This window comes from Rhinatrema bivittatum, chromosome 6 (genome assembly GCF_901001135.1).
Source record: "Rhinatrema bivittatum chromosome 6, aRhiBiv1.1, whole genome shotgun sequence".
Classification (NCBI taxonomy): Eukaryota; Metazoa; Chordata; class Amphibia; order Gymnophiona; family Rhinatrematidae; genus Rhinatrema; species Rhinatrema bivittatum.
The window spans coordinates 76,530,203-76,549,676 of record NC_042620.1 but is presented as its reverse complement, the minus strand read 5'-3'; the positions used below and the strand labels follow the sequence as shown (position 1 = coordinate 76,549,676).

Genomic DNA, 19,474 nt, shown 5'->3' with positions numbered 1-19,474 from the left:
GTTTCTATGTATATTTCTCTCCCTCTCTCTCAAACACACATTCTTTCATTTGCTGGTGCTGATGCTCATGTGCTCACACAGTGAGTAATCCCGCTCCAGTACTGCCACACATTATCTAAAAGGTTTTTGCTTGGTGTCAGCCCTTCCCCATCCTACAATAGCCATCTCCCATTCCCATCCTCATCCTTCTTGGTACACCCACTCCAGGAGCCTCACTGGTTCTACAGGAGGAAAGCCCAGCCTAAAGAAGCCTCCCCGACACTGCATAGGCAGTTCCTCTTGGTTCACCCCATCCTTTTTGTGACTGTAATTTGCCTCTACTTCTCTCTACCCCCCTCCTCGCCACCATTCTAGTGCATTCCCATTGGTTGAGTGCTACAGAGTCTGCTGCTTTTATGGTTCCCCAAGCACTGCACTGCCTACCTACTGTAAAGAAGGGGCAAGGAGGGGAGACCAGACTAATCTAGGCTGTTCCTCCAGGGCTTAAAAAGAAAAATGAAGTCCTGGCTGAGACTGGAGAGCCACAGGATCCAAAGCAGCAAAGCTCCAGAGTCCTGCTTTCCCACATGGATCCAGTGCAGCCAGGGCTGGTGCATGGGTATTACAGTAGGCATTATAGGTAATGCCTTACAGCTTTGTACACCTTAGCCCCTCCCTCCCCATACACAATTAAAATTATGCAGTTATAAAAGTTTTTACATTAAAAAGGCCATTCAAAGTGCCTCTTATGTGGTAAAAATATCACTTAGAGCATTTACATGCACTGCTGTGCAAAATAAAATATGGATCCCATATTGTATTAAGCCTATTGTAACACATGTTAGATGTGGGTACAGCTCTCTGAAAAACTAGGGTAAACTGAATTACAAATAAAATATAGTAAGACTCCAATAACAAAACAGCAACAGCAGCCAGTATTCAAACAGTGACAACTTTACCTATGAAAAGGCAACACTACAAAGATTACCCCAGACCTCAATTTAGTTTAGTTTAGCTTATTGAGTTTTATATACCGTCATATCGGGTATTCCATCACAACGGTTTACAATATAAAAAGAATAAAATACAATTACAGGTATAGCATCAGTAAAACAGGTTTAAGACAAATATATACCTCCAATAGTAACAAAGTAAATAAAGATTAATACAATATTTAAACAGTAAAAACAATAGAAAGATAAAAAAATAAAAGATGATAAAAGATAAAAAACTCAAAAGGTAAAAACCGAGGGTTAAGAAGGCCGTTCTCAGTTGGGTTCTGCATAAGCACAGCTGAATGGTATGAGCTCTGTCCTGAATGTTTTGGTATCGGATTGTAATCTCAACTCCACTGGCAATGTGTTCCAAAGTTTGAGGCCTGCTAAAGATATTGCACGTTCTCTCACTTGACTAAGGTGTGCTGAGTTCACTGAAGGAATTGTTAACAGTCCCTTATTGGCTGACCTAAGGTTCCTTTGGGGAATATATAGATGGATAGCCGCATTTAACCAGTCGGTTTGTACGCCATAAATAGTTCTATGTAGAATGCAAGCTGTTTTGTATTGTGAGCGATATTTGACAGATAGCCAGGGCAATGAAATTAAAATGGGTGTTATGTGATCACATTTTCTGCTACGTCGAAACTCTGGCGGCTGAGTTCTGTAGCACTTGTAAAGGGCGAATTGTGGATAAAGGATGACCAAATAGAAGGGAATTACAGTATCCATACTGGAAAAGATCAGTGATTGAGGTACTGTTCTAAAATCCTTTTGTTCAAGTAGAGGTTTCAGTATTCAAAGAGTGAGGAGTTTATAATAGCCCTCTTTCAATTTGATTGATATATGTTTTTTAAAACTCAAATCTGTACCTAATGTGATTCCGAGATCCCGAACAAAGTCAGTTGGTTTTATGTTTGTCTATTTATTTGTTTGTTTGTTTGTTTATTTGTTTGTTTATGTTGTTCTCCACTGGTAATTGGCAGAATTTCTTTGTTTCTACATTTACTTTCCAGCAAGATGATTTTGGTTTTATCCACATTTAGTACAAGTTTCATATGGGACAGGAGTTGCTTAATAACATTGAGGTAAAGTGCAATTATATTAAATGCATTTTTAATTGGAAACCATAATGAGCTAAGGTGCTGTAGTTCCCTACACAGAAACTACATGTTAGCAGAACACTTCAGTCACACATGCAGAACACAGATAGACCCTCACCAAATACAGAATAAAGGCACCAGAAAGTATAAATAGAAGCATGCAGACCAAAGCAACTGAAAACCAAAGAATGGAAAAACAGAAACACTTCTCATAAAACAAAATCAAGAAATATAACACACAAATCATAATAATGAACCATACTAGTAAAAAGCGTATTTCAAAACAGCTGACAAATTAAATAACATCTATTAATTAAAACTAAAGGATAAAAATAACCTTTAAACTCCAAACATTTCCCAAAAGGAAAAAGATTTTCAGAGTAGCAGAAGTATCTAATAACATGCAATAATGAAAACGAATAAGCCTAAAGAAAATCTCCGAGCTCCTTACCTGCTAACGTTTGATTTCCAGGCAGCCTAAGATTGTTGTGAGTTGGGGGGGAGGCGGCACCCAGACTTCCTCCTCTCCCTCCTATATAAACAAATGTGCTTATATAAATGATCTCTATTCTGGGCTTTGCCAGTGGTGCAGTGTGCAAAAGATGTAGGAATGGTTATGTATGTGGTGTGAAAGGAGGGGGGGGGGGGTGAGGTGGGACGTGTGTATGTATGGCTGGGAGCACTTTTCCCCTTACACTCTCAGCTTTGTGCCTATTTCCTCACCCCATGTGGAGTTAGGAGCAAACTTGCAGTGGCGTTGTGCTCGTGTGTGTGTGTGTGTGTGTGTGTATATGTGTGTGTGTGTGTGGGGGGGGGTTGGCAGCAGTGATGGTAAGAACATAAGAACATGCCATACTGGGTCAGACCAAGAGTCCATCAAGCCCAGCATCCTGTTTCCAACAGTGGCCAATCCAGGCTACAAGAACCTGGCAAGTACCCAAAGCCTAAGTCTATTCTATGTTACCATTGCTAATAATAGCAGTGGCTGTTTTCTAAGTCAACTTAATTAATAGCAGGAAATGGACTTCTCCTCCAAGAACTTATCCAATCCTTTTTTAAACACAGCTACACTAACTGCACTAACCACATCCTCTGGCAACAAATTCCAGAGTTTAATTGTGCGTTGAGTGAAAAAGAACTTTCTCCGATTAGTTTTAAATGTGCCCCATGCTAACTTCATGGAGTGCCCCCTAGTCTTTCTATTATCCTGTTGGAAACAGGATACTGGGCTTGATGGACCCTTGGTCTGACCCAGTATGGCATGTTCTTATGCTCCTGTGCACCTCCCTCACCCACGTGGTGGCCTTTCCCTCTGGCGGGTGAGACAGGCCGCAGGATTGGAGACAGACGCTGTGAGACCCTGCAGTGGCACGACTCTAGTGCAGGACCGGCCCACTATCTTCCCACATTTATGATCGCGGCCCACACCTTGATTAATTAACAGATATGGTGCATTGATGATCAAATAACACGGGAAGATGGTGGTCTGGTCCTGCACTAGAGTCGTTCCGCCCTAGGTGTCTGCAATGCAAAACTTCAGCCACAGTCGTGACACCTTTTTTATTTATTTATTTATTTTTTTTAAGACTAGACTAGGCAAATCTACAGCAATTTTACTCGGTTGCACTCACAGCTGAAAATCTTTAAGAGTTTTGCTGCAGCACAGGACCAACAACATTATGTGAATTGTGGAGCCAGCTTACCTGTTTGCCAGGCCAGTCACCAGCTTTTGGGGGTAAGCAGAGCAGGATTTAAAAAAAGAAGCACTGAAGCAATCTAGTCACTGTTTGCTTTGCCTTGAGTGTGCAAATGTGCTGTGCAGGCAGTACACTTGCTCGCCTGTCATCTCTGCAGCGCAGGGGACACAGCCGCAATGCAAGGAGGAGTTGGGGAAGACCATGTGACCATTTAGACCGGCCCACCAGGGCATGGCCAATCCGCCCCTGTTCAGGTGGATGGACACAGAGTACCAAAATCATGCACATATCAATCAGTGCATGATTTTGGTACTCTGTGTCCATCCATCTGAGCCTCTTGGCCCTCTGTGATTGATATGTAGCATCACATAGCCTGATGTACAAACTTGACCACTGCTTCCCAGTAGGGATGTGAATCGTTTTAGGACGATTAAAATTATCGTCCGATAATTTTAATATCGTCTTAAACCGTTATGGAACACAATACAATAGAGATTCTAACGATTTATCGTTATAAATCGTTAGAATCGTGAGCCGGCACACTAAAACCCCCTAAAACCCACCCCCGACCCTTTAAATTAAATCCCCCACCCTCCCGAACCCCCCCCCCAAATGACTTAAATAACCTGCGGGTCCAGCGGCGGTCCGGAACGGCAGCGGTCCGGAACGGGCTCCTGCTACTGAATCTTGTTGTCTTCGGCCGGCGCCATTTTCCAAAATGGCGCCGAAAAATGGCGGCGGCCATAGACGAACACGATTGGACGGCAGGAGGTCCTTCCGGACCCCCGCTGGACTTTTGGCAAGTCTTGTGGGGGTCAGGAGGCCCCCCCCAAGCTGGCCAAAAGTTCCTGGAGGTCCAGCGGGGGTCAGGGAGCGATTTCCCGCCGCGAATCGTTTTCGTACGGAAAATGGCACCGGCAGGAGATCGACTGCAGGAGGTCGTTCAGCGAGGGTTCCGGCGCCTCGCTGAACGACCTCCTGCAGTCGATCTCCTGCCGGCGCCATTTTCCGTACGAAAACGATTCGCGGCGGGAAATCAGCTCCCTGACCCCCGCTGGACCTCCAGGAACTTTTGGCCAGCTTGGGGGGGGCCTCCTGACCCCCACAAGACTTGCCAAAAGTCCAGCGGGGGTCCGGAAGGACCTCCTGCCGTCCAATCGTGTTCGTCTATGGCCGCCGCCATTTTTCGGCGCCATTTTGGAAAATGGCGCCGGCCGAAGACAACAAGATTCAGTAGCAGGAGCCCATTCCGGACCGCTGCCATTCCGGACCGCCGCTGGACCCGCAGGTTATTTAAGTCATTTGGGGGGGGGGGTTCGGGAGGGTGGGGGATTTAATTTAAAGGGTCGGGGGTGGGTTTTAGGGGGTTTTAATGTGCCGGTTTTGCGATTTTACGTTTTTTCGATTTTTTACGATTTTTCACGATTTTTCACGATATTTTACCCCCCAAACGGCAACAATACGATTCCCTCCCCCTCCCAGCCGAAATCGATCGTTAAGACGATCGAGGACACGATTCACATCTCTACTTCCCAGAGACATGGACCTTTTTGCTTGTGATGCTTTTACTGACACTGAATTATTTTTACAGGCGTCATTTTTTTGCTGCTTTTTTTTTATTGAACATGTTCTGGTTGGCCTGGTGGTGGAGGTGGGGGGCAGCAGGAGGTACACTGAAGGAAGGGAGAAGGAGAGTCCTTGGGGTTGGGGAGAAACAGAGGGAAGGGAGTGAAGGTGTCTTTAGAGACTGGGGAGAAGAGCTGGGGGAGGTGGTGAGCTGGGAGAGTGTTGAGACAGAAATAAGAAAACAGTAAGATGTTGAGAGAGATGGAGAAATAAGTAAGCTGCTACTGCTAGAGGAAAGAGGCACAGAAGAGAAACAGATGGAAGGCAGGAAGAAATGGTAAAAGGAAGAAAGACAGAAGAACAGGAAAGAAGGATCAGGAAAACGATTCATGAAGCAGAAAACTGAAAGCAAAGGGAAGGGGAGAACAATGTGATGAAGAAAGACAAAAAGGTAGAAAGCTCACTTATTTTTAAATTATATTCCAGATTGTTATCTTTGATAGTTTTCAATGTATTATTTTTTTTTTATGGGTGATTCAATCCTCCTGTTTCGGCAGTGGTTGTTACATCATTGTATCTCCAATGGAGTCAAGTGGCAGGGCGTTAATTCCCTGTATTGCACAGGTTCTCAGTCTCAGCCAAGAGGCCAAGGAGTATGTGGCTCATACCTTAGATTTGATCTCCCCTGAGCTATTTAGCAAAGGCCCAGATTCTAGCCTGGATTGAAACCCAGGCCTCCTGGTGCCCACCATACGATGTGGACGGTGAAAGGTCGGATTCTGGTGTTCTAAAGTTTCTCCCAAGTCAGCAGCTCGGGGTAGAGGTGAGCCGGGAGCAAGCTGAGAATATAATGAGGGAGGGTGAAGAGAGATCATGGCCAGAGAGGTGGTAAGCGCAGGAAACGGAGAGCTCAGACGTGGATGGGAGAGGGAGGGGTAAGACCAGATGGTCAGCACCCTGATATCCCTCACTAGGAGCAGGGAGGGGATATAAAGAGGAGATGATGAAATGGACCATCCAGTTGACAACTGGTCCCAGTTACAAAATCCCTTGCTGCGGCACTTGTGGCAATGGTGCAGCAGGGTTGGGGGCTTGCGCCACCTGCAAGAGAGGCACTAGGCTGCACCATGGGAGTGGGCAAGGTACACGGGCATTTTGATATGATTTGCATCCTCCCCCTATCTAATTTGCCTTCTTCCCCCCCCCCCCCTCTCGTTTATTTTTATCTGGCGATGCCACTATTTAGGAGGTTGGATGTTTGGGTAATTAGATTATTGCAAAGCTTGTATAGAGAGGGAGGGGGTTTTGAATTAAGTACGGGGATCCTGTCTATTCATCTATCTGGGAAGGTACAGCACCAAGGAGGAAGAAAACAAAAAACTTTTTTTTTAACCATTTTTTACTGGTTTTATTTTATGAACTGTGTATGTGGCTTTGTAAGCCACCCCGAACATACTGGAGGCTGCGGGATATAAATAATTTTAAATAAATAGTGTGGACAGGAATAACCAGGTAGACTGGATGTGCCTATTTGTATTTTTCTGCCTTTACCTACTATCGGGCCGATGCAGTAAAGTGCGCTCAGGCCGAGCGCACCTTTAGCCCCCGTCTGGACATGCGTTTTCGATGCACTATTTTTACCCCTTATATGGTAAGGGGTAATAGCGCATGGGAAAACGTGCGGCCAACCCCCCTGAAACTAATAGCGCCCGCCACATGCAAATGCATGTTGATGGCCCTATTAGTCATTCCTGCGCGATACAGAAAGCAAAATGTGCAGCCAAAGCCGCACATTTTACTTTCAGAAATTAATGCCTGACCAAAGGGAGGAGTTAATTTCGGCCAGCAGAAAAAACTGCTTTTCTGTGCTCCGACTTAATATCATAGCGATATTAAGTCCGAGGCACCAAAAGTAAAAAAAAAAAATAAAGAAATGTAAAAAAAAAATTTAATTAAAATCTGCCCACGGGTTGGAAGACAGACGCTCAATTTTTCCGGTGTCCGTTTTCCGAACCCGTGGCTGTCAGCGGGTTTGAGAACCGCCGCTGATAAAATTGAGCGTCAGCTGTCAAACCCCCTGACAGCCGCCGCTTCTGTCAAAAAGGAGGTGCTAGGGACGCGCTAGTGTCCCTAGCGCCTCCTTTTACTGCGGGCCCTCATTAGCATATTTTTTCTTACTGAATAGCGCGCCCAGAAGAGCGGGCGCTCGCCGGCTCTCCCGCGGGTTTTTCCTGTACCGGCCCGTATGTAACTCTGTACATAAAGAAATTCATCGGATGATGTATCCTTCTGCTGTGACTTCATTTAAAAAAAAGTTTACCTTTTCTTAACAGACCCAAAAAGGAGTTGAATTTGCACACGTTTGAAACTTGTGAGAGCAGTAGCACCAATCGTCAAGTCTTCGGTCTCAGCTGCTGGCTATTCATACATCTTCCATAAGGTCAATTTCCTAAAGTCAAAGACAAATAAAAATATCAGGCCCAGGGTAGCCGAGTTAGAACCAACAGGCTGCAACGCTCCAGAAACCAACTAGGTCGATGCCGGCAGGTTGGAAGTGGCCGGCTGCCCTCCTGTGAGGCCACAGAAACCTTGGCAGCTTTTATGTCTTTTTTTTAAAACTATTTTTACTGTTTTTATTTTATGACCGTTTAGGTGCGGGATATAAATAATTTTAAATGAATAAATAGTTTTGGTAGCTGCTTAAACATTACAGAGCTCGATGGTAGAACATGAGGGTGAGGGGCGTTGGATTAAGTATGGGAACGTGTATGCCCATCTCCCCCAGATGTTAGAGAGCCAAAGACTGGAATAATTGAGCAGGCTAAACAGGGCCAAATATCTGCTGTCATTTACTATGTATCAAAAGCAAAGGTACATATTTAATTCACTCGCTGATTGATGAGACTTAACGGGCATGCTGGTGCTCAGGTTTTTAAAAGCTTGCATTAGGAAATTTTAAATTTCAGTAGAGAACGTAGCTTTGCAGGTTGGTGAAAATGCCTGGAGATGGGGGGATACAGTCAAGAGGAAAAGCACCTTTTAAATTATTATTATTTTTTTTTTACCCAGAAAAGAAGCTTTCCTTTACATTAGTTATTCCAAATATAGCAAAAGTATTTTAGTGTAGAGGGATTGTATTCTCATGCTCTGCATTTCTTTTTATTGGAGAGAGATCTGTATGTATATACAGTAGGACAAAATGTTCTTGGCAGTGATATTTCTAGAGCTCGTGTTAATTTCATTATAAGGGGATTTTGTGTCTGTGTGTGAGTAGGAGAGGAAACCGGGGAAACGCTTGCTGCAGTGTACAGTAAAAATCCTTCTACTCCTCATCTACTATGAAAGAGAATTGCATTTCCAGCTGACTAAAGCAGGGCCTGCTCAGCCAATCGGAGGCTTTTTCCTAGCACTGTCATCAGTTCTTGGTTGGGGAAGGCTTCACTTTTATGCTCTGTATTTGGAAGGCTGATAAAATGCCAGGTCTGGACTGCCTCTAGGGATAACCTTCCCCCTATAATGTGAATGAACGGCATCTTGACTGGGGAATCCGCAGAAAATTGACACGGCAGGCTCAGCTCTTCGGTGCAGGCCTCTTCTGCCTTCTTATCCCCTAGCTGTGGTTTTTGTAGCAGTTTCTTTTTTTTTTTTTTTTTTGCACCGAGCAGTGCTTTGGATTATTAGACCTCCATGTACGACAATTTGTATCTGCATGGATTTGAAGATTCGGAGGCGGTGAGTGCTTTCTGGGCTAACGTTCATTTGGAAGACTAGCAGAATATGCAAAGGGACGGGGGAGCTGACCCGGTCCATTGTTTTTGCATGTGTGTCGCTTGCTGCTTGGTGATGTGTACACAGTTTAGAGTCACCTGAAATAATCCTCCATTACACAATGTCTCGTGGCACAATGCAATTTAGGGGTTTTAAGAAAAGCTGGAAATGCTGCTGTGTGCCACAGTCTGCAGTTTACATGGAGGGACTTGAAATGGCAGAGTTCCTGGGCTCCACAATTCTGTGTGTTGTGGGAAATCTGGATTTTGAATGTAGCAGTCTAGCCGAGAAATGTTTTAGTGTGTCCTGCTGATTATTTATGGAAACCACGTAGATTGAAGTTCTGTAACCCAGCATCGGTGCAGTAGGCTTTCCTGCCAAATGATCAGTGCAGGCTTTTTCTTTCTTTGTTGAGGAAACCAAATGCAAGTTTGGATTTTAATGACTTGGGGTTTTTTTTTTTAAGCATTACAGTTGGCCGTGAATGAAGAATTGTTTTACATTGTTGAACTGGAATTTCATTCTTTGCAAATAATAATCACTTACTGCATTTCATGACCATGACTTCTAAAAATGGGTTTGCAAGAGACGCTTAAACCTAATTTGGTTTCTAAGACAGGATATATTCATTGTCAGTGCCTTTGCCTTTTTTAGCTACTTATTTAGGTACCAGCTGATCTTTGGTGAACTGGCATCTTTTTTCTTTTCTCCGTGATTACCAAGAAACCAGAGAGAGAGGGGGGAAAGATGGTAACATTTCCCCTGTGTTGGCTTCTCTACAGTACTCTGAACAGAAATGTATCGCATAATAATAGCACACTTGCTGTCATGCAATAAACAGATTATAACATAAGTGAACAGTATATACGTCAGTGCAGGCACTGGGAGGGGGTGTGGAATGATAAGATCCCATGTCAATTCAGATAAGACATTTTTTCCTCTTCTGGCAGTGAGCTCTTATCGGACTCCAAACTACAACTGTGAAAGTGCAACCTGTCTACATGTTGTGTAACTCCGTGCGAGATAGTAGCTGGCATATGTATGTCAAATTAAATGATTTTGATGCCCGTTACCAATTTAGGACATGATTAAATGAAGCCCATCATACTGGAAAGCACAAACGAGAATGTAATTGAATAAAACTGTTTTCTGAGTTAATAACATTCAAAACATTTTCCTCCTGTTCCTTTACCTTTTGAATCATTTCTTGTTCACTTCTGGCGAATTTGTCTTTGTATATGCAGCCTGCGATGTTAAACTTGGGGGTACTGAGTCTTTGTATACAAATACTAGAGGTAGAGTACTTTGTTGTAATTGTAAACCATTTCATGAAATGCATTTGGCTGCTCTGTAACTCATGGGCTAATGTATAAGGCCTGCTGTTCTTAAGAACTGTGTTTCAATTCTTAACGTGTCTGCTCTGAAGGGAGGTCATTATGAATGTAAAGAAGTGTTTTCATTCTCAACAGCAGCAGAGGCCCCTCTAAGGAACATAATCAGCAGTGAACTGACCTGTGTTTAAGGGGGACTGTGGTTTATACCTATCTGTACAGTGCTGCGTATGCCCAGTCGCACTTTAAAAATGATTTGTAGCAGTAGGGGCAGTGGCTTTCTCTTGCTGAGTTGTACCATGGCTGATTTGGGTGCCTGCAGCTGGAAGGTCCCGGTCATAAAGCGGACCTGTAAAGCGGTGAATCAAAAGGACTCCATTGAATAAAAATACACTGTTTGTTAAATGTCAAAAAAGCCTTTCGACAGGACAAGATTTCAGCTACCAGAGCATCTGTTGCCTTTTGGGGGTTCATGGCGTTCTCGCAGTTGACAGAAATGGTTTTTTTTGGTGAGCTTTTTGCAGAATATTTACTGTCCTATCGCTGATTTGTAAAAAATAAATAAATAAATAAATAAAAATCAGACTATGCATTATATAAACAAACATCAAGATGGCTTTAAATTGAGCATATAAATCAAGGGCCTGTGCAGCCTGACTGATGAACTAAAAATAGCGAACTCCCGAAGTACTAGGTCCTCTGCTGTCATTTTTCTGTGCAGATGCACTGATGTGTGAACTGAAAGTGTGTTTGGATAAGGGGGGGTGTGTCTTTAAGAGAAAGGAAAAAGATCAAATGGTTTGACAGGGAAAGTACTGCATGCAGGTGGAAAATACAGCAGTGTACAACTGTGTACTTGTCCAGTTAGTAGTTTAGGTTTGTATGTGCCTCGGACAGTATGGGGTTTTGTTTTTTTTTTATTTTAAACTGTGTTTGTCACTGTACTTTGAACATAGCAAGTATGTGATAAGGTAACAAAATGCTTGAATTTTCTAATTTTTTCTCATATTTATTCATGTACTGATTTTTTTTTTTCAGCAAGGTCACCCTAGAAGGCTTGATCGAAGATGTACCCTTAATGCTTTAACTGCATGATTAGAATTGATTTAATGGTGGTTGGGGCAAACTTACTCATTAGTGCTTAAATACATTATTTAAATGCAGTCAGCAAGTCATTATCATTTTTACAGGAACACTGTGGCAGTAAGATTTCTACTCAAGTGTGTTTCTTTACACGTTTTTACTGATTTGTTCCAGTCAGAAGATTTTAGCAGTTTTTTGCAGGCTCTGAGCTTCTCGAGGCCAATCTACAGTGTTAGCATTTTGAACTTTTGGTCTGGGAGCAGCAAAGGCATCAAAACCCTTTGCAACACCACCTGTATAGTCGCTGGTATTAAAGGCGAGGGAACCGATTTCTATATGTTGAGTTTAAAAAGTGCATGGAGACCAAGAACGTGGCATTCACTTAGTATGGAATCAACTGTCCAAACCCGCGCTGTCAGTTTTCATCAAGAAGAATCGCTTCTTTAAGTTAGTCATCTGAAATATGCGCTTATGAAAGCCAGAGAGACCCTGATGCTTTTGGGCAAGTTCATGGCGGGGGGTGGGGTGGGGTTGGAAATGGAGCTAAGAGAAGGCGAAGTGTTTTGTGATGCAGCCCGGAATAAGGGATATGGTGCATTTCTTCTGGCGAATTGTTGAAACACACAGTGGATTGTTTAGCTACAGAAATGAGCTTCCCCCCATCTCTTTTCCAGCCTTACTAACTGTGATGATTAATGTTAAGTGGGTGATGTACTGGCATGAAGCTGTAGGAGGAAGACACCTATCTGCTTTGGAAAATGGAGAAGTCTTCTTATGTGGGCTGAAGAGAGGCTCGGAGGGGATGGCTGCAAAGTGATGCCTGCAGCCACTCCGCTGTGAAAGAAGGCAAATCTCGGAAAAAGAATGCAGCCCTAAGAGGCAGGCAAAAGATGTGGCAAAATTGAGAAAAGTCATGTACACTTTTAAATTGATAACGAGGTCTCATGGGAAATGAATCAGATGGCTATTTTTTTTTTTTTAAATAGGAGGGGAAGACTAGCTACCTTTTGTATTCTTGGAGTTTTAAAATGTTTTCACAAGGCTGAAAATCAGAATTATGTCCTTTGCTGGGGGTGGGAGAGAAGCAGAGGAAGAAGGGCCGTGAAGAGGGTCCAGAACCTGGACTGTAGGGATCCAAGAGTTCAGGAGCACCCAGAGAGCCAGGAGAGGAGAATCTGTGGGCGACCTCATTACCCAGCATCCCAGCATTCTGGGCCACGCCCTTTGGCAAGCAAAATAAGGATTCATCCCCCCTTTTCTTGTCAGGAGCACGCTGATTCCCCCAGTGCTATTGTAAGCTGTTTGCTGGCCTCTGCGAAGAGTTTCCCCACTAGACAAAAAAGTAATAAGCTACTTTTTGTTAGACTGTTTCCCGTTGAAATGCCCCTTGAAATAAGGCTGCACACAGTAAGTGCACATACCTTGTGTAGTTGTGTGCACATGTCGGGGACAGGTTCTGCAGCGCGCTCCTTTTCTCTGTGATGTACAAAAAATAGCTTTCTAGTCATTTTTTCAAATCTATTATTGAAAGAGTAAATAACCGATTTACATGTACCTGTTCCATTCGGCTCATGATTTTCTAGACCTCTGTCCTAACCCACCTCTGCACCCATCTGGTTTGCATGGAGTTTTAATAGTCTGCAGACTTTTATGTCATCTGAAAGGTAACATCTAGGAGAACCCAAGTGATTCTAAAGTGCACATGAAAGACCTGGTTTCACCGGGTAACGATGATATGGACTGGCTGCATGTGAATGGTATTTGATTTAGTTTATTTGCAGTTTAAGGGCTCCCCAGAAGTGGTGTCTTATTTAGTTCATATGCTGGTAAGTTTAAGACGTGTCCTTAATGCAGACCCCTGTACAGCGGGACTGAACTTTTCATACCTGCTCCACTTTAGCTGCATGCCAGTTTCAAATAAGCTCAGTCAAATGTCCTGTAACCCTGAACTGTAAATTGTGCCTTCACTTTCTTCCCTATTGCTTTACCCCTCATTATTTTTTTTTTCCTTTCGGACAGCGAGCCCTGGCGGCTTGAGTTCCTTCACTGACCAGGGAATGCAGAAGCCTCCTCCCAAAAGGACCCCTTCAGTGCTGCTCCTGCCTCTTCTCCCTTCCTTCCTGCTGCCTCCTTTGGGCTGCAGACTCAAACCAGAGTCCTGCACTGCAGTGCTACAGCCAAGCCATGGGGGCCAGACCTATTCTAAGATGTTTAAAAACAAAAAAAAAATTCCTTTGAAATAAGAGCCACATTTAGGGCCATTTGTAGCTGAGTAACACTAACCTAAGTAGATCTCATTTCAGTAAGACTGAAGGATATCTTTCTTAAAGATTTCTCATTATGTAGCACATAAATAGGGCTTTCTGGACCCTGGCTAAAGGTGTGAAAATATCTCAAAATCTATTTTAATAAACTAAGAACATAAGAATTACCATACTGGGTCAGACTGAGAGTCCATCAAACCCAATATCCTGTTTCTAGCCGTGGCCAATCCAGGTTACAAGTACCTGGCAGGATCCTAAATAGATCCCACGTTGTTATTGTGCAGTAATAAGTAGTAGCTATTCACGAAATCTATTTGGTTAATAACAGTTTATGGACTTCTCCAGGAACTTGTCCAAACCTTTTTCAAACCCAGCTATGCTAACTGCCTTAACCACATCCTCCGGCAACGAATTCATGTGCTTAATCTTGTATTGAGTGGAAAAGAATTTTCTCTGAAGGTGCTACTTACTAACTTCATGGAGTGTGACCCCCTTGTCTTTCTATTTTTTGAAAGAGTAAATAATCTTCGATACCTCCGCCTTTGATTCTGAATGTTATGAAATTCTTCTGTCCAGACTACAGTAACTTGGAGGAAAGGTTTTAGCCTGGTTTAGTTCCTACTTGTGGGATAGCCAGCAGATACAATTTGCTGACACCTCCTCTGATTGGTATACAAGCACTGCTGACGTTCCACAGGGGTCTGCTTTGTCAGCGGCTCTGTTTAATGTTTATAATGCAACCTTTGTCAAAAATGTTGTTGTCACTTGGTTTGCCCTTTAAATTTTATGCCAATGTCCAATTTTATATTCCCAGTGTAAAACTGGTGAATTCCCACATTAGAACTTTAATAGATCTATTTCGTTAGTAAAACCTCTGTTTTGTGGCTTGGGAAGAAAGAACCTCCAATGATTTCTGACGATATGCTTACTTGTGGTTTCACAGTTGAATTATGTAGTGAGGTTAGAAACTTAGACATTATACTTGACTCTAAGCTTTCGCTTAAGTCACAAGTCAAGAAAGTTGCTAGGATTGCTTTTTATAAGCTACAAATGCTTAGACCATTACGTGCAATTTTGCCAACAGAGGATTTCAGGACAGTGGTATGGGTGATTGTTCTTACCCACCTTGATTATTGCAATTCCTTATATATATATGGGTATGGCAAATTATTTGGTACATGTGTTAAAATTATTGCAAAATGTGGCCATTATAATATTTGGCCTGCATTGGGGTACAAGTGTATCCCCATATAGGAAAGTCTTGCATTGGCTTCCACTCTCTGCCCAAGTGCAGTTTAAGCTATTGACTTTGAACAAATCAATTCATCTTGACAAGTTTTGTTTAAAGGAAAGATTGAATTGGTATGTACTCTTGCATGTTTTAAGGTCATCTTCCTAAGCGTTTTTAAGTCCGTACCGCCTGCAAGAAACAAGGAAAACAGTTTTTAGTATTGATGCTTTTTGGTTTGTGGAATTATCTTCCTTTAATTCTCCGTGGTGAGCGTGACTGTTTGTTTGTGCTATAGGAAACGATTGAAGGCAAGACTATCTGCACAGCCATTTTCTGCTTGATTAACGTTCTCTGAAATAAACAGCTTCTTTGTAATTTATTGCATTGTATTATTCTTTGTTTCACTTGTTTTTATTATTCTGTTTTTATATTTGTGTATGTGTTATGTAATCCGTTTTGAATATCGAGGAAGTAGTGGAATCGAAGTTTGAATAAATAAATAAATAAAATTGATTTTCATTTACTCATTCTATTCTACTCATGATTTTTTAGACCTCTATCTTAACACTCCGCCCCCAGCAGTTTTTTCTCCAAGCTGAACAGCCCTGACCTCTTTAGTCTTTCCTCACAGGGGAGCCATTCCAGCCCCTTTATCATTTTGGTCACCCTTATTCCAATATATCCTAATTGAGGAATGCAACAACAATAAACAGGAGAAAACATTAAAATAAACATCAAGGCAGTATTCCTACCCAGATTTTCCCCCATACATAGTCCCATCGCCCCATCCCACTCAGATGCTATTGGTCACCCTTATGTGTACCTTTTCCAAAGCAACTATATTTTTTTGAGATGCATCGACCAGAACTGGACATAGTACTCCAGGTGTGGTCTCACCATGGAATGATACAGAGGCGTTATGATGTTCTCCGCTTTATTCTCCATTCATTTCCTAATAATTCCTACCATTCCATTTGCTTTTCTGACCGTCACCACACACTGAACCAAGAATTCAAAGTACTAGCCATTATAACGCTCAGGCCCTTTTTTTGGGTGGTAATTCCTATTATGGTTGAGGTCCCAGCTCGGCTGGGGAACCCCCATGGGAACAGTCCAAGACTCCAGGGCAGGCTAGATTAGGGGATCTTTGGCCTATACCAGCCACGTTTCCCTGCAGGCTGAGCCCTTGGGTTCTGGTTGCCGGCAGGACTTAAACAAGGGAGGAGACCTAAGGCTAAAACTGGACTGGAATCCGGAGGGGAGAGGAGCAAGCTCAGGTGAAGCTGAACAGGCCTGGGGATGCAGGCTGCAGGGCTGGAGACAAAAGTCAGACAGGACTTGAGATGCAGGCAGGTTGCAGGCTGATGTCTGGTGGGTCTGGCGCTCAGGCAGGAACCAAGGTCAGGGGTAAAACACTGGAACAGTGGGTTAGTAATACTGGCAAGCTTGGGACAGAAGGCTAGAGAGCCAGAGGGCAAGCTTTAGACAAAGGCTTAGGGAAGCCAGAGAGCAAGCTCAAGACAGGAGGCTTGGGAGCCAGGTAGCCAAGGAACAATCTTGAAACAGGAAGGGAAAGGGAAGCCACAGAGCAAGCTTTGAAACAGGAAGGCTTAGGAAAGCCACAAGGCAGAAGGCTGCAGAGAGCCACAAGGTATACAGAGAAGAGGGGCCAAGCAAGGAGCCGAGCAGACTCAATGACAAGGCGCTGAGTGTAGATGGAGCCAGGGTTAAATAGGCAGCGATTTGCCGAGTCATGAAGACATCAAGACTCAAGCTGAAATGAGAGTAAGCGCAGCTCCCAGAGGACCTCTTGTGGTTGGGAAGCTGCATGACAAGCAGAATTGCAGAAACTCCTAATATGGAAGCTAACATCTTGTAACTGTAGTGTGGGTTACTTTTCCCCATGTGCATCATTTACTTAGATTTATATTCCACTTTCACAGAGCTTCAAAGTTGCACTTGTCCACATTAAATTTCATCTATCATTTGAATGCTCAGTCTTCCAGTCTCACAAGGTACTGCAATTTTTCCCAGTCCTCTTGTGATTTAACAATTTGGAATATTTCTGATTTGTCTGCTGTTCTCCTTTCCTGATCATTTATAAATATATTAAAAAGCACCGGTCCCAGTATAGATTCCTGAGGCACTCCATTGTTTACCCTTCTCCACGGAGAAAACTGACCATTTAGTCCTACTTTCAGTTTCCTGTATTTTAACCAATTTGCAGACCTCAAGAGGACATTGCCTCTTATCCCGTGACTTTTTAATCTTCTCAGAAGTCTCTCACGGGGCACTTTGTCAAATGCCTTTTGAAAATCCAAATACTACGTCCACCAACTCACCATTTCTGTATCGGAGTAACGCGCACAGAACGGCAACTGCTACCCCTAACAGAACACATGGGGCTGACCTGCGCAGAGCAGCAGTTACTACTATTAACAGAATGCATGGACGTAACATGCACGGCAGTTACTACCTTTAACAGAACGCATGGGGTAACCTGCACAGTGCGGCAATTACTACCATAAGCTATTTGCTGGGCAGACTGGATGGATCATTTGGTCTTTATCTGCTGACATTACTATGTTACTATATTACCCACATGTTTTCTAACCCCTTCAAAGAAATGTAGCAGATTGGTGAGGCAGGATTTCCTTTGTGCAAATTCATGCTGGCTATGTCCCATTAAACCATGGTTTTTTAAAATATATTCTGAGATTTTGTTCTTTAGAATAGTTTCCATGATTTGTCCTGGCACTGAAGTCAGATTCATCAGCCCGTTGTTTCCCAGATTACCCCTGGAGCCCTTTTTAAAAATTGGGGTTACATTGGCCACTTTCCAATTTTCGGGTACAATGCATGGTTTTAATGATTGGTTACAAATGAATATTAATAGATCTGCAGTTTCATTAGTTTGTCAATCTGCCTTATTACATCTTCATGCTTTACCATGATTTGTTTCAGTTCTTCTGTATCATCACCATTGAATACGGTTTGTGATATGGGTATCTCCCCAACATCCTCTTTAGTTAACATCAAAGCAAAGAATTCATTTAGTCTTTCTGTGATGACCTTATCTTCCCTAAATGCCCCTCTATCCCTTTGTTCATCTAATGTTCAACCAATTCCTTCACAGGTTTCCTGCTTCGGATATATTTTTTAAAGTTTTGATTATGAGCGTTTGCCTCTATGGCCAGCTTCTTTTCAAATTCTCTTTTTGCCTGCCTTATCAATGTCTTACATCCAACTTGCCAATGCCTATGCTTTTTCCTGTTTTCTTCAGATGGATCCTTTTTCCAGTTTTTGAAAGAAGTTCTTTTATCCAAAAGAACTCACATTTTAACCATGCTGGCAGTCGTTTGCCCTTCCTTCTGCATTTTTTAATGCAAGAAGACATCTGGACTGGGCTTCCAAGATGGTAAATTTAAGCAGTGACCAAGCCGGATGTAAATTCTTTACCTTCATAGCTGCACCTTTCAGTTTTCCTTATTTTATCAAAGTCTTCCTTTTGAAAGATAAATGCTATTGCTGTAGAATTACTTAACGTCCTCCCTTCAATTTGATAACATTATGATCACTGTTGCCGAGTGGCCCCATCACCATTATTACTTCTCGCCCCAAATCCCGACTAAGAATTAGGTTTAAAATGGCTCCCCCTCTTATTGGTTCCAGACCCAACTGCCCCATTTAATTTTAATTTAAAAATTATTTATAAGCCGCAATATCCCATGACCTAGGCAGCTCACAGCAAAACATCCATAACATTAAAATGCAGAAAAGACAGTAAACAATATGAAGCAGTTGCTTAGTTCATCTAGAAACATTTCCTCCCTAGCATGGTGAATCATTTCAAACATTTAAGGAACCTACACTACAGGAATAATATTCTAAAGGCAGGGACTCTCATGAGACACTACCCGTGGCCAGCCTCAAACACTTGCAGAATCACCTGAAACAGTAGCCTAACTAACAGGCCAATACAGTACAGTGCGCTCCAGCGGAGCGCATTGTTAACCCGTGTTTGGATGCGCGTTTTTGACGCGCTACCCCTTATTCAGTAAGGGGTCAAAAACGCGGGTCCAACCCCCCCGAAACTAACAGCGCCCGCAAGATGCAAATGCATGTTGATGGTCCTATTAGTTATTCCCGCGCGATTCACTAAGTAAAATGTGCAGCCAAGCCGCACATTTTACTTTCAGAAATTAGCGCCTACCCAAAGGTAGGCGCTAATTTCTGCCGGCGCCGGGAAAGTAAACAGAAAAGCAGTAAAATCTGCTTTTCTGTACCCCTTCCGACTTAATATGATAGTGATATTAAGTCAGACGTCCCAAAGTAAAAAAAATAAATAAAAAAATGTAAAATCGGCTCGCGGGTTGAAAACCGGACGCTCAATTTTGCCGGCGTCCGGTTTCCGAAGCTGTGGCTGTCAGCAGGTTTGAGAACCAACGCCGGCAAAA

At 43.0% G+C, this 19,474-nt stretch overlaps 1 protein-coding gene across 3 annotated transcripts in view; it reads left to right on the top strand.

Moving 5' to 3' along the window:
- CACNB4 (calcium voltage-gated channel auxiliary subunit beta 4) overlaps positions 1-19,474 on the top strand; it is a 396,197-nt gene that overhangs the window by 106,105 nt on the left and 270,618 nt on the right. Inside the window, exon 1 of one of the 3 annotated variants that reach the window (XM_029605495.1) lies at positions 8,810-9,072. The exons of the other annotated variants lie outside the window; for them this stretch is intronic. Within the exon in view, the coding sequence (XP_029461355.1) occupies positions 9,028-9,072 (45 nt within the window). The 5' untranslated portion in view covers positions 8,810-9,027. Of the gene's footprint in view, positions 1-8,809; positions 9,073-19,474 lie in introns of those variants that run through there. 3 annotated transcript variants of the gene reach the window in all.